Source organism: Lepisosteus oculatus, chromosome 5, assembly GCF_040954835.1.
Source record: "Lepisosteus oculatus isolate fLepOcu1 chromosome 5, fLepOcu1.hap2, whole genome shotgun sequence".
Taxonomy (NCBI): domain Eukaryota; kingdom Metazoa; phylum Chordata; class Actinopteri; order Semionotiformes; family Lepisosteidae; genus Lepisosteus; species Lepisosteus oculatus.
The window spans coordinates 46,870,191-46,893,717 of record NC_090700.1 but is presented as its reverse complement, the minus strand read 5'-3'; the positions used below and the strand labels follow the sequence as shown (position 1 = coordinate 46,893,717).

General features: G+C 42.1%; 1 protein-coding gene across 2 annotated transcripts in view; it reads left to right on the top strand.

Annotated features, from left to right (window-relative positions):
• The first annotated feature begins 266 nt into the window (after positions 1 to 266).
• The window catches only part of fam189a1 (family with sequence similarity 189 member A1), a 146,996-nt gene continuing 123,735 nt past the window's right edge, over positions 267 to 23,527 (top strand). For both annotated transcript variants that reach the window (XR_001478038.2, XM_015343263.2), the window contains exon 1: positions 267 to 1,447. Coding sequence is in view for 1 of the 2 variants with exons in the window: in XM_015343263.2 (XP_015198749.2) it covers positions 1,223 to 1,447 (225 nt within the window). In the remaining variant the exon portion in view is untranslated. The remainder of the gene's footprint in view (positions 1,448 to 23,527) is intronic.

Below are 23,527 nucleotides of genomic sequence, written 5' to 3'. Positions count from 1 at the left end.
GCGCTTCGACACCTCCACAGAGCAGCTGACCGCATGCGATGCACCTGCATTACACGATTTCAAAGATAATCAGCCATCAGCTACCTCGGCCGGAGCGGTTTGCAGCCCGCATCATTTACCTGCGTTAGATTTACAGGCGGTATTTTTTTTTTTTTAAAAAAAAAGAAAAATAAAGTAACGGTTTCGGGCACTTCTTGCTCTCCAGTCATATACCGTAATTGAACAATTCTCGCCGCCACCACTACTTACTCGCACCACCTTTTCCTCTCGCCGCTTTCCTCAGCACCTCCCTCCCCGCTAAACCCTTTCATTTCGCTCCACTTCCTTTCTCGCTCCCCTGCCCGCACGCCTGTCCCAGCCCCTGCTGTCCCTCCCCCGTCACACTGTAACACACCGGCAGGCAGGCAGACAGGCAGGCAGGCTGAGCTCCCCAGCCATCGAGCGTCTCTCGCCCGGGCTTCGCAGTGTTTGCTGTAGGAACAGCAGCCGGCTCTGCCTCACGACGCGCGGGCTGTGGACACAACCGTGACGGAGCTGCGGTAGCAGGCAACAGTGGATCCACCACGATATCTCCCCCTTTTCTGTTTACCTTCCCCCCCCATAGTTTCCGTGGAGTTAATGTAAATGCTGTTTTCTCTTTGGAATTATGTTTCCCTAGAAGGCGCTTTTGCAGCTCCTGTCAACGAGGAAAGCAACGATGCCAGGTACTTTTTCAATCCCATCCATTAGGAGCCCAGAGCCCGGAGCCTCGTGTGCGCTGTGAATAATTGGAATGAGATGGTGCATTACTGGCTCCGAGGGAACTGCTCACCTTTGCTCGAGTGCGCTTTCCGACGTGCGGTTTCAAGTTCGGTCGCTGCTGCTTTAGTTTGACTGGGACCAGCGCCGGGAACTGGAGGATGTGCTAGCGCACTTGCAACTTGCTGGTCTTTCTCAGGAGAGACGCAACTGATGCGTTTTCGTTTCCCTGAGTACTCGCGCATCCCGCGGCTGGCATCTGCAGCTTTTCGCCTTCTTCCGAAACGGGCTGGGTATTGCAAAGCCGCGTTCGGATTTACACCGCGGTACAATTTGGACAGCGCTGGTTTGTATAAAACGCTAAGTTGGAGTATTTTTTTTTTAAAGCAGGCCAGAAAGGCAGAGTTCACTTTGGATGCCGATGCTTTTGTGCTTTTTTCAATTGAATCTTCTTTTTATATAAGTACTGCATCTCGAAACAATTATGCCGGTTAGCGCTCTGCCCAGGGGCCGCTCGCTGAGCCCAGTGTCTCTGTCCCGGAGTCTGTCCAGGCTCCGGGAGTTTCGGACTCGAACGCGGATCATGCTTTCGCTCGGAGTTTCTCAGATGGTGCTGGGCAGCTTGATACTGGCTGTCAGTTTCGCCGCTTTGGCTCTTACTACCTCGCCGAGAGTCAGGCACTCCTGTCCCTTCTGGGCTGGTTTTTCGGTAAGTGCACATAACTTCATATCATGCAATGCGGCTGTGTTGCGGGGCGAGGGGGAACAAAGGTTGCCTGTTAATTCTGCTGATAGCCGACGCCAGAAACGCCGTGGATCGCACCGCCCGCAATGGGATAGTGTGTGCTTCGGCAGAGGCGCACGCCGGCTCTGAAAGAAAACACGAAACAGAATATTCGTTTGTCCACAGGGGAATAAATCTAACTGAAAAGTGTGTATGAGTGCCGAGAAAAGTGAAGAAGAAAAAATCAGTTTGAAAAGCTCCGGTTTATTCGTAAACCTGAAATATCGGTATCTATCGTGCGCAGTCTTCAGTCCGCATCAGCAGCTGGAGAATGAAGGTTTCCTAACATTACAAGTTCAAGGCACTTATTTCTGACTAGTGGTTTGTGACAGAGCATAACATCCTACTCCTAGACAGTTCCCTTCGTGCCGATGACATTAAAGCGCATCTACAGTAGCAGGCAATTTCGGTTTCTCTAGAAGGGGGTGATGAGGTCGAAGGGGTGATTTTGAACCCAGTCAGCGGTGCCAGTGTTTTGATGGACGATGGAGTTACTAGGTACCTTTCCAGAGTCACCCTGGACCTTTCTATTCTTTTTTTGTTGTTGTTGTTGAGTCGAAAGATCTGATCTTTTTTTTAATTCTACAAAAAAATTGATTTGATTTTTTAACCCAAGGCAGCCTTCAGCACAACCCTGCATTGCTAGTACAGGACTAATGGTTTTGAACAGGTTGCGGTAGACTGTTGCACAGGTCAGTCTACTTACTTGTGGTTTCGAGCACCACCGCTGTAAGGTAGCATCCATCCACAATGCCCTGAAGACCATTTTTTAATTCTTCAGGCGCCTTTAACAGAAATGCTTGTAATATTATAATCCAGTGATATCAGAAGTCATCTCTGGATGGTCTGTGCACAATTTCTACAGTCCCTGTATCTTGTTCTGGGCGCACGTTTGTCCTCCACGCTGTCTTTGTGGGGCTGTAAGGGAGGCGTCGCTGTAAAAGTGAAGGGAAGATGTAATTTATTCATCAGGAGCCTTGAAGTTTATTTTAAAAATATATTTAGTTTGCCTACAGCTTTCACTGCTTAAAGGGCATGATGAGCTATAATACAATAATACCATGCAGCACATGGCTGGGAGCCAGTCAGTCACTGTTGGCAGATACTTCCCTGAATACAACTCACGAGTGACTGGAATAAATTGTTGAGCAGTTGCTGATATTAGGAAGGCTGTAGGAAAATAACTTGATTTTTTCTGATATAGATATCCATCTGTCATTTTTCGAGGGCTTAGTAATGTATTATTGTGATCTACACACAACTGTTTTCTTTTTAAATTCAGTATCAAACACGCATTTCAATAAAGACAAAAGAAAAATATGAATGTGGTCATTAATTAAGAGCGCAGAGATGAAAAAACTGTCCGGCTTCATTTACTGTACCTCTGGTTGCTACTGTCTCACTGAGATTACAGTGTACAGGGCAATAAAGCACATTTGGATGTCTTGTGGTGTTTTTTCCCCATCATGCGCTAGGGAAATTGACCTCATTAGACCGCATTGTATCTGGCATGAGTTTTTTTCTGTGACTTAAATGTAATTCCGGGTCTTTGCCCCTGTAACACTTTGGGTCAGGCAGTGTTATTGGCAAAAATAAATCTTAATTGGGTCTCCATCCAGTAGCATGTACAGTAGTCATCAGAGTAGAGATTAAATCCCTGGGAGTTTACAGAAGCCAATGATAGGCAGACATTGGTCCCTTTTGTGGTATTTTTTGCTTTGATAAAAAAAAAATTTAGAACTGTATCTCATCTGAAAAAGTTCAGCCTTTTTTCTCTTTTGCGCGACAAAAACAGTCAGATGCCATTGCTGGTTTCCTCATCAATATTCTTGACTTGTTTCTGTGTTTTATTAAAGCAACGGACCACCATTAAAGACCATTGTTTGCCTGAGCGACACTTCTCAGCTTTTCATAGTCTAGTAGTAGAGATTCTAGTAGCAGTGCTTTCATAGTCGCAGAGATTCAGTGGCTGAGGCAGTCTTGGGGAACGGGTGGTCTGTACCATTTTCTCTTCAGACATTTATATCTTTTAATGGGAGCCGTTGAGAAAGCACGGAGCTGTCGGTATTTGCGCAGGAGTATCTGAAAAACCCTTTCCAGTCTCTTTACAATCTAGAAGCTGTGTCAGATCTGTGGTCAAGGAGTTTCCCCCTGCACACTCCCATGGAAGCTGCAGAACTCGAGGTGAACATGTGATGCCACAGTTCCCTGCTGCACTCGCCCGGGGTTTATTTACAGCATCGCTCATCTCTGTGATGAGTTCTTGTTCTTTAATCCACTCAGCTGTCTGATGGTGCCTTGTGTCATCTAGCTTTCACCATTTTGCTTCAAGAAAAGAGCGGGGTTCTGGTTTGTTTCTCCATTCAGTCTGGCTCACTGCTATAGAAGCACAATGAGGAAACAGCATTTATCCAGGGTGAAAGCATTCTGGGGCACAGAAAGAATGTTTAAGCAGTCGCTTGCATGTGGCTAGATGTCATTTCATTTAGTCTCATTGTTGCACTCTGGGTGCTCTGAGGGAAATAGTGCATTCCTCTTTAAGTGCAGTGTGGTCAGTGAAGATAGCCTTTTGAATGGCAGCAGTGATAAGTTTAATTGCTGAGCCCCTGCGCCTGTGCTGGAGAAGAAACTGACTGGCAGGAGATTGTAATCAGTGGAGTGGGAGGGGAGCTGTGTATAAGCTGTGCAATGATGACAGAAGCTGCTCAGCCTGTAGCCTGGAAAGTCCTGCTGGCAGTGGCCTGGAAGACTCACAGTTTCAAACATATTTCTCTGCAGCTACCCGCAGGGCAACTTTGAATTGCTCAGACATCGCCCCAGGTTAACAGAAAGTGCAATTAATTAAGTGCATTGAATAGAGTTTCATGAAATGTTCTGTGGAGAGTCTTCTCTTGGGCTTTTTGCATCTAAATATTTTTCCATTCTTGAAAATGCAAGAGGGTATAGACCTTTTTCGAAAAGGTTAAAGCAGTGATGGATCCTCTTTGATTTCAGGGACAAAAGTGGAATAACCTAGACTTCTTGACCTGCTGTTGGTAATTTAATCACTGCTGAGCCTGCCTTAGCTATTTGGGCTGAATAGACTGCACTGCCTGGTTTTGACTCTGGTTGTATTTCAGTAAAATAATTAACTGCCTATATTCAGACAAGCGTCTAAAGTTAGTTTTGAAAATTAATGAAGCAGCATTAAAGGGCTGTGTTTAGCAAACATGAATGTAACAGCCTTTGTGTTCATTGTTACATGTAAAACAAAGGTATTTTTGTGGAGAGCTGGCTTGCAGCCAGGTTCTGTTGTTTTTATACTGGTCAGCATAGTGCTGAGTTTTCACACTGGAACAGAACAAACCATACAGTATGTGACCCAGTAATCAGTCCTGCTGTGTTGTTTTACCCCATTAACATAGCTTAGGTCTGTCTGCCTAATCCCCTTTTGCTTGCTTGTTACAGTAACATGAGTGACAGTAGTGAGTGGCCAGAGAATTCAGAGACATTCTCAGCTCTGTGTCCCTTCATAAACCTAGGAAATTAACGAGGTGACTTTCATACACGGACACCATCAGCTTTGCTGAGAAAGTAATGAAGTGCTCACGATATAGAGCTATTCTGCCTTACAGTGTGCTTGACATTCAGAGCGGTGTTAATTCGAAACTGCTCAGGATTAATGTATAGCCTCTTTTTGTACGGGCCAATCTCTTGGCTCATCCATAGATCACTTGTTGCCAGCCACAGCTGAGATTCAGACTTTTTTGGAGACAATCCTGAGAGATCAGAGATGTTACAGGGTTTTGATACTAAGGTCTGGTAAGGTCAACAGCAGCAGAAGCCTAGCTTCCGGCCCTCCCAGCACTGAAGCACCAACAGGCAAGTGTTACAGGACTGCACTGGGACCCCGCTGCAGTAGAGGCTATTGACTGTTGACGCAGGCAGTCAGCAGTTGACTGTACAAACATGGCCAATAGGAAAAACAATTCTTCTCGTCCTTGAGGTGTGCTGTCATCCATGCCTCCAGGACTAGGGCGAGCTGCGCATTTGAGCATTTTTTGCATATCCGCTGTGCTGGTGAAACAAGAGGAGTGCTTGATTTTTAAGCCTTCACATTTCAGGTTGAGACTTCTTAAAATGGCACTTGCAAAACTGGGCTTTCAAAAGGATGCACAGCCAGTTCAGTTCAAATGCAGAGAGAACATTCCTGTGGGCAAAGTGATAAAACACTGAGTTAATGTATCCATATTGTGGTTGTTGACACTATCTGTGATGAGAAATTGATTATGTGATTATCTCATTGACTTAACATTTCAGCTGTTGCAGTCATGGATTGTAACCATGGTGGAATTTTGTCATTCTAAAACTGTTCTCATTATTGATTGAAATTATTAGCGTGATATACTGTATGTGTGTCTACTTTGTTGATAATTATGAGAGGTGATAGTTCTCCAGGTTTTTAATTCTACTTGCTTTTGTTTGAGCTTTGTGCATATTTTAATGGATGTTAGCAATTTATTATTTTAGATAATTTGCACTGATTGACATTTTGTCCATTGAACCTTCTCTGTTTATGTGTTTAAGCAAAAGATGCTTAACTGGTATCTGAAGTTACAAATGTTAAAACTTGGAAGTATCTCAGTGCTATGTATTATTTTAGTAATTTGAATAGTTTGTCTTTTTTGATGATTTTATGTTTTCCCCAGAAGTCAGAGGGCTTATGCTTGTTTATAAGCTTAACGTCCTGTAACTAATAATGCTGGCAGATGTCTTCTGTGTGTGGGAGGGGAGATTGTGTTTTTTTGTGAGCCTTAAACATCTTAAATGGAAATAAATGCTCCCCCAATAAAATGATTAAGGTGTTTATTTGAATTGTTTTAGTTTGTGTATAATACTGTATGTTAAGACTTTTAAAATTTAATTCATTTTTAGGTCTTGTGAATGTGTGACTTCCTGATTGACGTTTGAGATCCATCCATCCATTTTCTAATCACTTCTTCCAGTGCAGGTTTGTGGGGGAGCTGGAGCCTATCCCAGCAAGCCTTCCTGGGCGCAAGGCAGGGTACACCCTGGACAGCATGCCAGTCCATCAGAGGGTGCAAACAGACAGACGCGCACACTCATGCCAGGGATGATTTTACTAGAAGCCAAGTTTGAGATCCAAGCAATGGGAATTGTGAATGGCAAGCACTGATATTCGTTCATTATATAATGCACTTGGTGAGCGATGGCTTCTGGTCTAAAATACCCTGACTCATTTAATCAGACCGATGAGTTCAAGCCCAGATAATTGTGTGCTGTCAGTTAACATGCAGGGTTCTTCATCATTCAGTGATAACTTCCAAACCTGTTTCCTTGTTCCTGTTTCTCCCTTTTCCTATGATTTCTATCCAAGACGTGAATGAACAGGGGGATGTTTCCTGTGGTGATGCAGCAGTCTTGTGTTTGAGAAGATTTTATTAGAGGTGGAGTGTAAACTGGAAACAGAAAATGTGATTGCAGATTTCACCACAAGACCTCAGGGTGCCAGACTCCAAAGGGATTCAACCATTATACCTACTGGCAGGTTAAGAGACCAAAATGCTGAGATGGTGGACCTGTTTGAATTGTACTTCAGGAGAAATAACAATTAATTACATAAAAACATGACTGTTGGCTTTAGTGAAAAATCTGCTGAATAGAAATTATGAAAGAAAGTCTTAATGGATATTAAGTGAAGATGTGTAGGGAAACTTTATGATCCAGGTTTGTGAGAAACAAAAAAAAGTTAACATAAGTAAGGGAGCAGAGTAGATGGAGAGATGTCTGTCCTTCCACAGGGAGTCACTAAGGCTCACGGTCAATAATAAAGAACGAAAGAGAGAGAGAGAGGCATGATTTCCTTGTGAGGCAGAAAGCACAATAAGAATTGTGTGTGCAGTGTTATAAAGATATTCCAGTGCACAGTTGGTCTGGGCCTCATCAGAGGAGCGCCGCTCCCAGAACAGTGGAGCATGGTGTGAAGTACAAAACCAGAGCCCCGAGCTCCTTTGGCAGACTGATGTGCACAGCGGTGTCAAGCTGGACCACAGCCAACAAAACCAGCATTACCGCTAACCCTCCGAGAGGATTAGCATCATGACGGTTTGCGGTTTGTTAACATTATTCCACACATATTCAGGGATTACAGTGGGAAGACATGGATAGCCCATTGGACGAAATGCTTCCCGAGTAAAAGTAGGTTTATAAACTTACAGGTAGCATATGTATATTGTTAGCTTTCCTCTCTGCAAATTGGCAAAGATAAAGATATTTTTATTAATTTATTCTACAGAATGCTGTCGCTTGTAGAGTATTGATATCTTGGGGCAAGCTTTGGAGGAGTTTATTTTCTTGTTGTATATTTAAGATTTAAATTAATGTTTTGCAAATGTTAAGCTATATAGCAAATGTTTTGACCCTTGCTCTGAAAGAGTAAGAGAAGTTTTATTGTTGCACATTGAAGAATGCAGTGTTTCGCTGTTAATTATATGTACTGTACATATATTTATTGCAGGTCCTGTTTCCTGATTGTATTTTTCTTATCTTCATTGGCTAAAGAAAACACACATCTGTTTTTTCTTATGTCACAGATCAGGCAATGAATGTGGCAGATTGTGTTCACAGCAGCTAGTAATAACTGTTTGCCAGAGACACATTTCCCTGGCTCATATTTAGGTCAGGGGTCTCAAACTAAATTTTTGGAAGGCCTGGTGTTCTCTGTTTTTGTTCCTACTAAGCACTCAGTTACAAAGTTATTCTAATTATTCAATTAACTGCATAATTACAGCATTTGTTACCCGGCACAGCAGTGTTTTAAAAGTAACTAGATCTTTCATGAAATTCATGTTTTTATTAATAAACTGTAAAATGCCTCAAGAAAAATGCATTGCATGCATAAGAAATCTAACGGTAATTAGATTCATTGTTTAATTGACAGCTCAGGTCGTCACAAAACCAGAAGGCCCTAGGTCCTCCAGGAACTGAGTCTGAGACCCGTGATCTGGGTGAAGGCCTCTCTCTCCTGGCAGCTGCTGCAGCTGAATGATTCTGTCGGCTATCCAGAGCTCCTGGTGTGAAGGGACAAGCGCGTCTATGTTGATGGTCAGGGCAGCGCAAATATAGGTCAGAGTCTATTAAGAATGTGTTTCTGCGGTGGTGGAGTTGAGTTGAGGAATTTCCCTGGCTTGTCATGGAGCAAGAGGAACTTCACACCTGTGCTGCAGAACCATTGTTTGTTGTGGTTCTGCGGTTTCTGAAGGCTCAGTCCAGTCAGGCAAAGCCAGGATCCCCAGGGGGCTGTTGTCTGCGGAATCCGAGTTGTCAAGACTTCAGACAGGTTCTGTTAATTAACACAAACAGAAGTGTACACGTGCCAGACAGGGGAGTCTCCTCTGGAACAGAACTGCCTCACACTTCACCTCTCCTCGAACACGATTTTCTCAATGCCAGTTCTGCTCCATCGCATGTTTTAACGTTTCTCTTCACTTCTTTTCACTTGCTTAACTTTTAATTTTGCATGTTGTGCAAATGACAAAATTCCTGCACTGGGTTGCTCCTGTTTTTTTCATCGATTGGTACTGCAGTGCCCTACATTTGTGTTTAAAATCTAAAATACTACTGCATATGGACACATAGATCCCACAAATACATACCAGACAAAACAACATCAGTACTGAATATAGGGCTGGGCGGTATAGACGGTATACTGGTAGAAATATGTGCCACAATATGGATTGGGCTACTGTATACCATTTATACTGGTAGAGAATGGATTTTGATGTTTACATAGATTGCGCCACCAGCATCGTTGTAAAACGGGGGTTGGACATTTTTACTATTGACCCGTCATAGTTGAACATTCTGCCATAGTTTAGCTCCAATTATATAATTCTGAAAATGTTAATCTTGCTGATATTTGGAAATCTGATAGATTCAGAATTATTTATATACATATTATTTATATTTTCTAACTTAGTTTCGTAATTTTATTTTGTTTTAAGAAGTATTACTTATTTAAGTTTATAAGAATTTTATTTGAAGTATTACATATTTACAGATTTATTCCTGTTCATAAGTTTATTGTATTGGTTCAGTTCTGCAAAATGGGCTTAAAATGTTTGACGTCTACTTCAGTTCTATGTGAAATTGAAAAAATACTAAAGGAACAACATAATAGCTAACCAGCAGTTAAGAATAACCTAGCAGTTAACTCCAGGCAATAAAACCTGCTATCCAAGTTTTCTACTCCCTTTAAAGCATGTTCTGTTGAAATTATGAGAAACAATTCTATATAATAAAATATATCATTACCGTCCACAATTAAAATTATACTGTGATTATAAATTTTAAGCCATATCGCCCAGTTGTTGTTTTCCTCATCATGTTCCTAAGTCAGGAACCCATCGTGTCATCTTGTGTGTACCATTTTTAGCAGAATTGTCATGGACAATGTGGTCATCGTTCTGATAGTTAATTCCTTGTATTTGTATTAATTATTAATTATTATATTTATGAATGCTATGGTTTTGTGTTCATCTGTCCTGGTTCACAATTTCTCTGCATCATTTCCCATTCTATAATTTGTTTTTAAGCTTCCACCCGTTTTTCACTTTTCATTTTTTTCCTCTAACTCGCTTTTTGCCAATAATCCCACTCCTCAGAAGATGTTTCTTCATTTTTACACATTTTGCAGCTCAGTGTTTTTGCTCTCACACAGTGGTAGTGCCATTCAGAACCAGTCCAAAACTCTTAAAATTAATAGTGATGAATAACTGGAAGAAATGATTAACAAGGCTTTATCGTCAGTACTGTATGAACATGTGCTACTGAATACTGCATCCAGAGCCTCCTCCTTTTGAGAACTGGGTGATTTCTGTGAGGTCTGTAATCTGCAGTGCGCTTTCAGTCAGAGAACAGATGGAATGCACTGAGAAATGTGAATCGTGTCCAAATTTATAGTTGAGTTTTTTGTGCTAGTGTAGTAAAGATTAAAAAAAAGGATAATGCTGAACCAGTTGTTTTAAATTTTAGTAGAAACATAACTGTAGGGACAGTCCTTTTTAAAATGTCCATTCACCTAATTCACTACATCGTGCTGCTTGTTATTTGTGCAGTCCAGGCGGAGAGGTGCTTCATTATTGAGACCGTTACTGGGAAAATAGTCGGTCATCAGTCAGGATACTGGAATTAGGACCAGACTGTAAAGTCCTGCAGTGCACGGTTCAATGTCCTGTTTGTGTTACTCGCTCCGCAAGAGGAAGGGTTAACGTGCGTTCTGTTTTCATCCAGCATGTAATCTGACTGCCGGAGTGTGTCCGCAGTTCAGGCAACCTCCTGAGAGCCTCCCTGGGTGCTGTGCGGCCTTTTCTCCACATGTGACTAGACTTCCTGTATTGCTCCATAATAACAGAAACCCTCTTTTCAGGGACGATTGAAAAGGACGCGCATGCAATTTGTTACTGGGCTCCTTGTGCAAACGGTAGGCTCAATCCACACAGATAGTTTGATAGACGCAAACAGCTACCAGAAGAGTTTCCAAGTGATGGCCATTTTTTTTTTCACAATAAATAAAACCCTGAAAAAAGTCAAATTACAGTGAATATGCTTTTCAGCATCTTTGGCTTCTGTGCCGAGTCGACAGATCGTGGAGGCAGTACTGTTTCTTCTTCTGCCTTTTTAAAACAGAGCCGCTGGAGTGTAATTGATGCCGTGTTTGCAGCCTTTAGAAGTCCCCAGGCAGCCTGTGCTCGGAAACCTGTTTAGAAGAATCCTGTTCGGGAGCTCTTGCTCGGTGGTGTATTTTTAATTAGCATCCACTTGAGAACATGCACTCCTAAAGAGGCTGTTCCTACCTTTACAGAGCTCACAGGGGGTTCAAGTGTGATGATTCTACTCTAAGTAAGATTTTTTCTAATGGGTTTTTCCCTAAAATGCCCTTCAAGGAAATGCCTGTCACTGCCTGAAACGTGGGACTCCTTGAGCATCTCAGTAGTAGGAACTTTAGTGGATGGTGGTATGTGGAAATGAGGTTTGTGTGCTTGACTGAGCTGAGGTTTGAGAGACACGGCTCCTCTCGTGGTTCGCATGAGGACCTTGTGCCCCACATTCTTTGATGTCGGATCTTCTGGGTGTGCTCTGTGACGCGGCCAAACAGCACGTCTCTGCGGTGGTGCTGTGCAGGGTGGTCTGTGCTTTGTGAGGAGAAAAAGAGCATTGTAAAGGTTGCAGGCTTTCTTTTCAAGTGGCGTTGTTTCCATTCTGAAGACAGGCGTGTAACAGCAGTAGGTACAGTAGGTGTCTCGTATGGAAGGCGGAAGTCATTAGTAACACTCGTCAGCCCACGACAGGCGCCCTGCGCTGCGTTAGTAGGATGGCACATTTCATCATCTCCCTCCTGAGGTCATTAATCCCCTGTAATTGCCAGGTAGTGTAATGTGTAGAAAATGGAACTGTGGTTTTTATTTTCGTGGCTCAAAGAAATGGATAACCCCTTTTTTGTGGAGGATCACCTTTCTCAATGGTTTGGAAGGAAAGCCGAGCCAGAGGGAAGAGTATCACGCTCTCCACCAACTCCCCTCACAGAAGGTCTTCACCCAGACTGAGGGCAGCCTTGCAGAGCATCCGAGATCTGTCCAGGTCAGGCTACAGGGTGAGCTGCAAGAAAAAAAAATGCAAGTCTGCTCCGACATAGGAGTGTCTGGGTCCTGGAACTACTGACGTTCCTCTTTGATAAATCTAAACCTTTTAGACACTGGACACTGAAGGGACTCGGAGCGCTGCATTTTTCATTTTGTTGGTGAAAATATTCAATTATTTTAACTTCAGAAGGGAAGGTCTTTCACTCTTGCTTGTACTTGGATTCACTTTTATATAAGATTGTCTCCTTTTGACTTCAGAGTGTGTTGTTGGCCTGTGGAGGATTAGTTATTTTTTCAAAACGGGGAAACTTTTCCCCAATGGAGATTTGTACTGATTTCTGAGTGTAGTAGTGTTCGCCAGCGTTAGTAATTGAGCGTGGAAGGTTGGATTTAGCTGCAGAGCTCACTATATACCCTGATTGAACATAGTAGTCTTAAAATATTATTTTGCCTTGTTTGTGCTTCTGCTTAATCTTTGTCTTTTAAGCTCTTGCCTTTTTATTTGGCAGCCACCAAATTGTTCACGGACAATTACTTGGCTTTAACTTGCCATTCCAGATCTGCGTGGGAGTGTTAAATTATTTATCTACAGAGATTGTGTGTTCTTCAGCTTGGGTGAGAACGGACAAATATTTGACTTATTTAATATTATTTTCACACTTTGCATTTATATAACAACATGCATTGAAGTAGAGGGGCAGAAGGCATGAAGTCCTACTGCAAATCTTTCCTAACACCCAAGTTCAAGAGCTGTTTAAAAGGTCAGTTATACAAATTATATTCTATGACACCACAGTGCTCCAAGGTCTGCTCAAATCAACATCTGTGAGGTTCAATAACGCAACAACCTTCTGTTCTCAATAATATCCTGCAAGTAAAGATGTTGTAGGTGTCCAGTATAAACATTTTCTTGGTCAGTATATGGTACAATATAGTGACAGCTTTAGTCATTTACTTTACTTCTTATTTTGTTTTCTTTTATAGATGGTAATAAAGGCACCATTCATTCTTTATTGTGCTGTATTTCTTGCACAGCAGCTGACGGGGAGCAGAGCGTGTGTCAGGAGAAGGCTTTTTTTATTTGTAAACCGCACGATTTTCCTCATTTCAGAGCTCTCCTTTTCCTCAGTCTGACTTTTCACTGAAGCCGAATGAAAGCAGCGTGCAAGACGAGAGTGACTGACAGCAGCTAGTGAGCCTGAGGGTCTGTCACAAGGCAAACCACTTCTAGGTGACAAACCTTCAAACCCTGAGCCTCTCCGGGCAGGGCCTCCCAGACTGCACCCTGCGGGCGGTATCGATGAGCTCTCTCATCCTCTGTAGAGTTACGCATCGACGTTTTTTTGACAGACGTGCTGGGCTAGCCTTTGGGGACAGTTCCTTAAAGGATTACTCCTTTGGTTTCCGAGAATGGAGTTTTGGTGTAATGGAACAAGATAGATACATTGTAGATGTCTGTCTGGGCGTTCGTTTGATAAGAGTACACAGACGTTTTTAAGCCGGAGAGGATAGATATTGATAGTTTGTGTTTGTGGTTCACCCTATGGTCAAAGTTCTCCCATTTCTGTGAAAATGACCATTAACAATATATTTTCAATTCTCAATTAAACTTTTGGATTACATGTCTTTTTGGTTGCGTCCATTTGTCTGGTGTTTCTAGTAGTCATTTTTCTGAGCTCAGTAACAGGCATGGCGCAGAGGCTAGAAAACCCATGCTGTTTGGTGCAGGAACAGCTGCAAGCTGCTCAGCAGCGCTTGGGGAATAACCAGAGACCGTCTGTGGTTCAGGGCTGATGTGCAGGTATGGTGTGAGGAAGATCTATCACAGCAGAATAATGACTGCAGTTTGAAAATATATTTACTGTGCATAGAGATAATCCCCCAGAGAATACATGATTTTTCACTTTAACAACATTCATTGTTTAGGCCAGGCAGGTGCAGACAGAATATTGGTGATTTAAGGCAGTGTTTGCTTACAGATTTCTGTTAAACTTGGGGGAAAAAACGTTTTTTGAAAGTAAAATGAAGCCTGCAAAATTCCATTACGAGACAGAGTGGCCTAATGCTCGTTCACAGTTTTCTGCTTGTTTCCTTCAAGAATGGGTCAGTCTGTGCTTAAAGAAAGCAGTAATGTTTTTTCCCCCTTCTTTTTAGTAAGCATTAAATAGAGTGATCATCTGTGCAATTCCTGATTGCTGCAAGTAGAATAAGATGAGGAAATGAATGTTAGAATTTGAAATGTTAAATGTTAAGTGTTTGAATGTTAATGTCAAAGTGTCAGAATTTGAAATTGGTATGTAGTTTTTAGACATCACTGCAAGGATATTACAGTCCCTTAATTTATTTTTTTATTTTTCTTTGTTATATTAACATAATACAACAGCCATTCAGTAAAGAGAGGCTGTGCTCATAGACAATTACAGAATTACTAAAGAAAAGCTTTTGACACCTGACTTGCACATTAACTTTCATGTTCGATTAAATTGTTACTTTTATTTCTTTCTGCTATGTGTTAGAATCTTACCTTTGAGAAAGGGGGGTTGAAGAATATGCACACTGAAGCACACGCATGTAAATAAGAATTGAATGGCACATCACTGATTGAATAATTTGTGAGCACTGTTAAAAAGGATGAGGATTAGAGACATTAATTGAAGCTTTGAATCCATTGTAATTGGGAGTATGTGAACCAGGTGCTTTTCGCTGATGGTAAGCCAGACGCATTTGAATAATTTTAGTCTGGCTTGAGCTGTACAGTCCATTTTGTAGTGATAAGAAACATTTGTAGCTCATATTATTGCCCATACCTTTGGTACACCATAGATTTTAATTAAAGATTTAAGGTGTAGTCAGGTCACTCAAAAATTTGCTGAGGACACGATGTGGGGAAGACTAGCTTGGTAATTTAAAAATCTGTTCCTTTGTATTACACTTCTCATTGCATACTAAACGCCATATTACTGTTGCCTCAAAGGACAATACACACAGGATTTTCTTTTTTCTGACTGTACAATTAGAATATCCAACATGCAGGTTTTATTAAAATGACTAAAAAGATTTTTATTTTCTCGTTCCTACATTGAGCCTCGTAATAATGCCACTCATTCTCTGTATCAGGCTTACACACAAGGCTTTGGAGATTCAGGAAGAAAAAAGTATTTTAAAGAAGCACATTAGATAATGTCAAATGAAAATGAAGAAATGCTTGTTTCAGGCAAATGAGCAGCTGCCGTTTTCTTTGGTTGAAACACCCGAGAGCAGCGTCTTCAGCAGGTGGACAGGAGCGGAAGTAGATTTTCGGCTCGTCCTGTCCGTCTTGTGTCACCCAGGGACAGTTCAGCTCACCACTCGCAGCCTTTGGCGTTCACCGTGTTTCCATGGCGGGATGTCTGTTCTGTAGGGGCTTATGGAGGGAGTCTTCGTTTTATTTTCTTAAAAAAAATCTGAGCAAAAGGAGTTACAGTGGTTATGCTTTTCAGCATCTTCGGCGTCTGGAAGCAGAGCTGTTTTTTCTGTTCTGCCTTTCTGAAGCAGATACACCAGAGTGCCATTAAAGCCGTGTTTAGACATCTCCAGAGACCTGTTCAGGAGAGTCCTGCACAGGCCGTGTCCTAGTTCATGGGAGGTGTCTGGGCAGGGAGAGAGAGGGATTCTCTGACTGACTGGTGCTGTCTGTGGTGGACGAGCAGAGGGGCCTTCAGGGCTTGAAAGGCCCTCGGACGCACAAACGCACCCTTTTGTGTAGGCTTTATGTAGAAAAAAAAACTCTACCAGGAAGAGGAGTGCCAGGAGGTCGTTTAGAGTTTATCCAAGACCAGTCTGGCCCAGCCTTTCCAACCACAGAAGTGAGTTCTCAAGGAACGGTCTTTATTTATGGTGGTTGTACACACTGAATAACCCGACTGCCAAGAGAGGGCCATGGGTGACGTTTCTTTTTGGGCTGTTTTTCAAAATGAAGCGTAGCAGATGAAAATATACATCAGTGGGGCAAGTCTTAAGATGTCTGGAAAGCAAAACAATACAAATATTTATTACAACTTAGGGGAACATGTGTCAATTGCTCATATTTAAGTCTGTGTCTGTACAGAAATGTGCCAATTTTTTAAGCGAGTGTAATTCATTACAGGACAAGAAGTCAACAGTTCGGTTTAAATTCTGTTATGGGCTCTCGAAGTGCTGTCTCTTCCGCCTTTTCAAATCCTGTCATGTTGTCACAGTGCTCTGATAGATCTTGTGTATCTGTTGTTCTTTGTGAGGTTTCTCACTGTCGTTTGGCAGAATCCTGAGTTGGAAAGTGACAATGGAATTAGTCCTTTCTCACTTGGTCCCAATAGTTCTTCCCTTTGGGACAAGACATTCTCTTTTTTTCTGCCAGAACTGTCCCGTCTATTCTGTAGATTGACAGAGACAAGAAAAGAGACACGTTTGCTGTTCCAAAAAACATTCTGCGTTATGGAAAGAAAGGATACAGTGAAATGATTGATTTATTTCTTATTTTATAATTAAAAAATATTTTTTACATAGTTAAATGCCAAGTTTTATAGTATCTTTTCATCTGGCTAGGAAGTTTTATTCTTTGATTTTTTTTATTGTTATAGTGAAGTAGCCATATGTGCCATTATGGTCATCCCATAATATGCTTGTTCCGGCACAGTTTCTAACTTTTTTTACAGGTTTCAGGTAACATTCCCTTTCAGTATTTCCCCTGGGGATCCAGGGAACATCTGCTAAGAATGGTTCTGTTACAGCTAAATTATTGCTTAATTTCTGATTACGAGGGTTTATTTTTAGTCATTCAAATAATCCATGACAGCAGCACCATTCTTATTATCTTGAGACTGGCATGATTTTGCTCTAAAAATAAAGGGAACCACTGTCATCTCAATTTTCTTAGTACTTACTAAATTAATTTTTTCTACTAAGATTGGGCTCAGTATCATTAGCTTGCTAACTATTCTTTAATTTGTGATCATGCCTCAAAACTTGCAAATGGACCAGTACATACAAGACATAAATGTTTACCTTAACATCTGTCAGATCCCAGGGGACTGGGAAGAAAGTCATATTTCCTTTGACACAAACACATTATCTTTGGAAATAGACATATACTCCTTCATACAAAATTGTTTTTTATAGTGTGCAGTATCTACAGATTCACACTATTCCCCACTCATGTTTTTACAATCCGTGTTATCGGGCTTTGTGACACGAATTAGGAAGTTTGCAGACAAGAGTCCCTCATGGTGTGAAGAGAATGTGAAGGGGATGATGGGAAGAAGGCAGATAAAGCCAGTTTTATCAAAATCCTTTCTTATTTATTTTTTTGTTGTCTGTAAAAACTCCTGGGTTTTAATGACAGTCAAGAGGCATGGTACAGTGTGTAATCTCCAGTGTATCTTTTCCTTTTGTTGGCTTGAAAGTAACAGGCAAGGAAAGAGCACTTAAAGTACACTGACAGCTGTGATTTTAAGACTTCGCTAGCAGTGGAATTGGCCAAGTGTTAAAGCAGAAACTCATGATGGAAAATAGATTGGAAGCACCAGAGAGGATGAGCTTCCTTGACATCCATAGCAAGGGCAAGGGGAAAATCAGAGATGATGGCCCAGCCTTCAGTGGAAATGAATTTGAAAGACCCAAGGAGTTCAGGAGCACTGCAGAGCAGGGTAAAAAGGCAAGTGACAGCCATTTTCTTTTCTTTTTGTGCTGGGCTATTTCTTCACACAGCAGCTCTAGCGCTGAGATCGAGCTAAAACTCCATGACAACAGGCTGCACGAAAAAATCAGGCCTTATTCTGAAGGAAATCTAAACTTCGGAAGAGACTGTAAATAACATGGACAGGCGGCAAGTGTGACAGGAGTATTTGTGATTGGATTCTGCAAGGACCAGGCTGTCGGAAAGGGTCTCATTCTGAAAAGATGGATTTGGTCTGAAAGCTGTAAGATGTCCAGACCTGGTGTAATGTTGTTGATTTATATCCTTCACGCCCCAGTTTAGTTCTCCTTTCTGTGCTGCGACATGCTCATTGGGTTTAAAGAGTTTTGAGGGAGGGCTGAGCAAAAGACAGAGAGGACAACGCTGCTCGTTAGGTGTTCTTCTTGGGCCTTCAGAGTGGCTCAACCAGTAAAGTTGCCCAATCAAAGGCTGAGCTCCGCGATCACGGGTTCAAGTCATGTCACTATTGGATTGGGACCATGATTCCCCAGGCAGCAGAGAGCCACATTAGATGGCCACGGCGCTCTCGGCTCTCTGCTGCCCCTGTGGCCTCGTGAGCCCTCGCAGGCAGGGCCGTGTCGCCGTGAGAAACGGCGAGCGGCTCGAAGGTGGGCAGGGGCGGGAGGAGTCTGCCTACACTTCCTCATTCTCTCCTGTGTGCGATGACGGGGTTCACAGCCACGAACAGAGACATGAAAAACACAGCACGGGCGTGTCCAGACTGGGTGAATACTACTTAAATAAGTGGCGATTCTACAGTACATTTATACAAAGAAGCTGGCAGATGTTCCTACACTCTCATACATTCACATGGAGAGGTGGCATCATATTTACATTTTACAACACTATTCCCTTGCAGACGCCTCCATAGTCTGGGCTGTTAGTACATTCACAGCCCAGGGTCAAGGCATGCGTCGACAGCCTTTTATATTTTGACAGTACATTTAACTGCAACAGAGAAGAGGTGAGGCAGGGACATCAGGTATGTAAGACTTTCTCAGTTCAATGGTGTCTGATGAGTGCTTTTGTGTGCGTCAGTGGAGGGGAGTGAGCTGCAGGGAATTAATCGAGTGCACGAGAGCTAATAAGATGTTTAACTGGTCGCCGCAAAGTCTAAAGGCACTGAGCAATGTGATTGGCCAAATAGGGCTGCACTGTGACATGGATATACTATGAACCCCGGGGAAATCCTGGAGCAGAATCCTAAAACCCATCTTGGCTGATCCTGAAGGACCGTGCACTGGGATACTGTGGTACTTGAAGATGTGATGAATTTCACTGACACTGACTGTCGCCTATCTTTTGACATCCTGAAAAATGTTTACAGAGTTGGGGGTTGAGGGAGCAGTTTGGGTGATTTAATATTAATAATAATAATTGCTAACACTTATATAGCGCTTTTCTGGACACTCCACTCAAAGACTCCCCTCCACCACTACCAATGTGCAGCCCCACCTGGATGATGTGACGGCAGCCATAGTGCGCCAGAACACCACACATCAGCTATCAGTGGGGAGGAGAGCAGAGTAATGTAGATTCATAGAGGGGGATTGTTAGGAGGCCATGATTGATAAAGGCCGAAGGGAAATTTGGCCAGGACACCAGGGTACACCCCTACTCTTTTCGAGAAACGCCCTGGGATTTTTAATGACCACAGAGAGTCAGGACCTCGGTTTTACATCTCATCCAAAGGACGGCGCCTGTTTACAGTATAGTGTCCCCGTCACTACACTGGGGCATTAGGACCCACATGAGCCGCAGGGTGAGTGCCCCCTGCTGGCCCCACTAACACCTCTTCCAGCAGCAACCTTAGTTTTTCCCAGGAGGTCTCCCATCCAGGTACTGACCAGGCTCACACCTGCTTAGCTTCAGTGGGCTGCCAGTTGTGAGTTGCAGGGTGATATGGCTGCTGGCTATGATGAAGTTTACCCACATTCCTAGATAATATTGTAGCATTTACAGGGGTTCAGGCGGGCGCCCTTGCAGCAGCAGTAGCATCACTGTCTGGGATTTTAGCTAATAGTCAAAAGTATAGAGCCCCAACAATCAGTCCACACTGCTGCCTCCATCCATTCCTGCTACCCTCTGTACACGACTCTGTAAAACCCCCTCGTTCAGCCGGCTCTAGGCTCCTCAGCGTTTCAAGGACTTCACATTGTATGTGAGAGGACCGAGCCCTTTCAGCAGAAGAATATACTTCCTTTTCATTCTTCTTCTGCTTTTATACATGTTTGTGTATAATTTGCATACATGTTTATGTATAATGTGGATTCTGTAGTGTAATGTATCATTTACCGTGTATAAGAACAAATTGATTGAATTTTGCACATGATCCTGTAACACTCATAACCCTGTTGCAAAGTGTTTACGAAACAAGATATTGTGATTTACATATCAAAGTATGCTGTGGGATCCTTAGTATAGTATTATAGGAGTTATTCTGCTACATTCTGCTCAGGATTGAGTTTATTAATTCTCAATAGAATATTTTAGGAAACCTTGTCAAGGCATCTCAAGATCAAGGGTCTTCAGCCCTGTGAGGTAGTTCCAGCCCTCATCCAGTTAGTATTCTAGGCCACCAAAGATTGTGTGTTTTGAATACAGCATTTCCAAGTTATTTTAACTGATAACAAATAGTTTGGTAACAAGCAGTTTGTTCAATTAATTATATCCTAACCAGGGCTCTCTTGAAGGTTCACAGTGAGTGGGAATATGATAAAATCATGCTTTGGTACTGTTTTAAAGCATGCAGTTTGTCAGAAATTCTGATGAAACAGATTTGCCTGAAAGCATTTTTTTATCTCCAGTATGCATCATATTATTCAAATTGAAGTTGCTCATATTTGAGGGGCTGTAGCAGTGTTTGGTGTACCAACTGTTTTAGTCACCATGGCGACCATTTTCATCCTTGGATGATTACCAGGAAATGTACTGGTAGTTGCTTATGGACCACCATTTTTGTTATTATTTTAATATTCTATTTTTTGTCAATCTACAACAGTTATTTTATTAGTAAACAGTGGTTTCCGTGTTTCTCCATAGAGATTCTAGCTGTGTGGCAACAGCCTCTACACACAGTTTCTACCCACAATCCATCAGAGGAAGTGCAGTGTATGGTCATTTATGATTATAAAAACAAGAACAAGGCCAAACAATTACTTTAATTACTTCAAACATATAGAAGACAGCACTCTTTAAAATGAACATGTTTATTGCATTGCAAAGGAAGCGTCTTGCACAACTACCTCCAAGTGCTGGACTCCGAATGAAAAAAATCTAAATATCAAAGTGACCAACACAGTGCTGAAATGACTGGACACACAACTCAGCTGTTGCACTTACAGTATATATTACCTCTGAATCACCATATATCCTCATAGACATGTCCGTTATTGAGAAGGACATCTCGCAGGTAAAACAACAAATACCCCCTGCCCTCCCCCCCCAAAATCCCCAAATGCACAACTAGCCAGGACAGAATAATTAGCCTCTGCTAATTATGATTCAGACCTCACATCATGATGGGTCTTTTCCAAATAATGGGATTTTTCTCGAAACCTTACACATCTTAAGTTTAACTGTGCTGGAATGTTTTCTGGCATCTGGGTTTGTCTCAGTGACATCTCTCACAGTTTGGTTTACAATGTGGTTAAAAGTTTGTATTTCAGATATTTGAGAATCTGGGCTTGCTGTTTTAATGGGGATTAGTGGCAGAATTTGTTATGCATGAGCTGAATATTAAACCGTGGCTTTCTGATGGAATATCGATTGGTTAATGACATGGGTTGTAATAAATAGGCTGGTTAATCTTTTTTGTCTAATCCACCTGCTTAACCTCCAGCGGGCCCGGTAATGTTTTATGCTGTGACCTGGGCAGTTATAAGCTCTTCCTGTACTTAGCGAATGATTTAGATGTGCTCTCAGGGCCTGCGTTATCGCTGAGTGTCTGTGGAGGTTCGGAGCTGTGTGGAGGTGAGTGCCATTGAGAATGGAAGACAGGTTTTCATTAGAGGAAACAATGAGGTGGTTCTTATTGCTGTGCTAACCAGCTCCAGCTGGGAAATGCAGCATGTGTCTGGAGTGTCCTGTGAGTGCATATTGATTGCAGGTTTGGTAGTATTTTTCATTTGGTGTATACGCTGTATATCTTTCCATCTGTCGTAACAAACTTCTTCTTGATATATTATAAAGTAGTCTCCAGTGGCTCCCTCTAAGTGCTGCGTGTCTTCCTCTGTCTGCTGTTACATCCGTGAAGGATGTTCTGCGCTCTGTCATTCCGTGTTACAGCACCGGCATATCAGATGGAGGTGTTCACATGTTTTGACAGCATGCAGCGAGATACCCTCTTACACACAAACATTCTGGATGGCGAACAAGAACATGAAAGCTGTCAGGCTTCTATTTAGAAAGCTAACGTTATCAGTAAGACGTGCTCTTTCTCCGGAAGGCATTGCAGAGAAAAGTACACCGTGTCAGCCGTGTGATGGTCTGTGCTTTCTGAGGTCTCTGAGTAGTAATATCAAGGGGAAGAGCTGCCTCATATCCGTGTACAGGGGCATGTTTCTGAATCGCAGGCTGATTAGGTCATTGTTATCCAGCTGTTTTACTTAGTAATAATATTTCGTTTTTTGCTCTACCGGTGGTTAACTGATGAGCTGAATCGGAAGTCTGTGAAGCCCTCTCATTTTAATTTAGAGTAATTGGACCATAGCAACCATTAGATCACTGGCATTTTGAGACCATGTATTGACCAGCAAGCAATTATTGTTTCGTTGCTGTTTTTCCCCAAGTTTACATCATTGCACACTGTGGCTTCAGCTGCTGATGGAGCTGTTTCTGTTTGCACGTTGGTCTAGAACGAGGAAACAAGGCTAGGACACCAACGAGGGCTCACCATGACCGGACCTGGTATCTCCCATACTGGGATCCCATACTGCTCTTGTCATAATCATGGACCTCAGCCTGAACCACAGAATGAGCTAACACATAAATGGATGAAGGAATGAATCAATAAACAAATTAATTAATGATCTGTTGCACACACATTAAAACTTTTAAAAATATCAGTCTTCTTAAGCAGTTTTAATAGTAAGTTAGTTATTAACTGTTGGTTCACTACTCAACATACAGTAAGAAATAATATCAGGCAAGTAACCCTGGTGCATATTTTGTTTCGGTGATGTGATGGTTTTATGATGCCTTGCTAGATGATTTTTAATCATGATTAAATTTACATTTTTAAACAGAATGCAGTGTGGGAGCCTGCTTGGTGCAGTAATCAATGTAAGTAGAAGTCCTCTGTAAGTCTGCCTGCTTAATTACAGGCCTTGATTGATGGTTTGTGTGTATTGGAATACTTTAAGTGGAGATTACTATTATATTAGTCTAAAATCAAGATACGCACGGATTTGAATGTAGTGGAGATTGCCAGGTTTCTGTGATTGCTGTCCTTCAGTACTTTTAACTAGACTGAGAATGTATTAAGAATGATTAAACTCATCACCATCAAAGTGTTGCTTAAGGCAACTTTTAGACATATCCTATTTTATGTTAAAAATGGACGACAGATGCTTCTTTCACCCTCTGATCTCTAGGATGAATGTCTACAGATCCCGAGATCTTGCCAGACTCATCAAAATTAATATTTTTTTT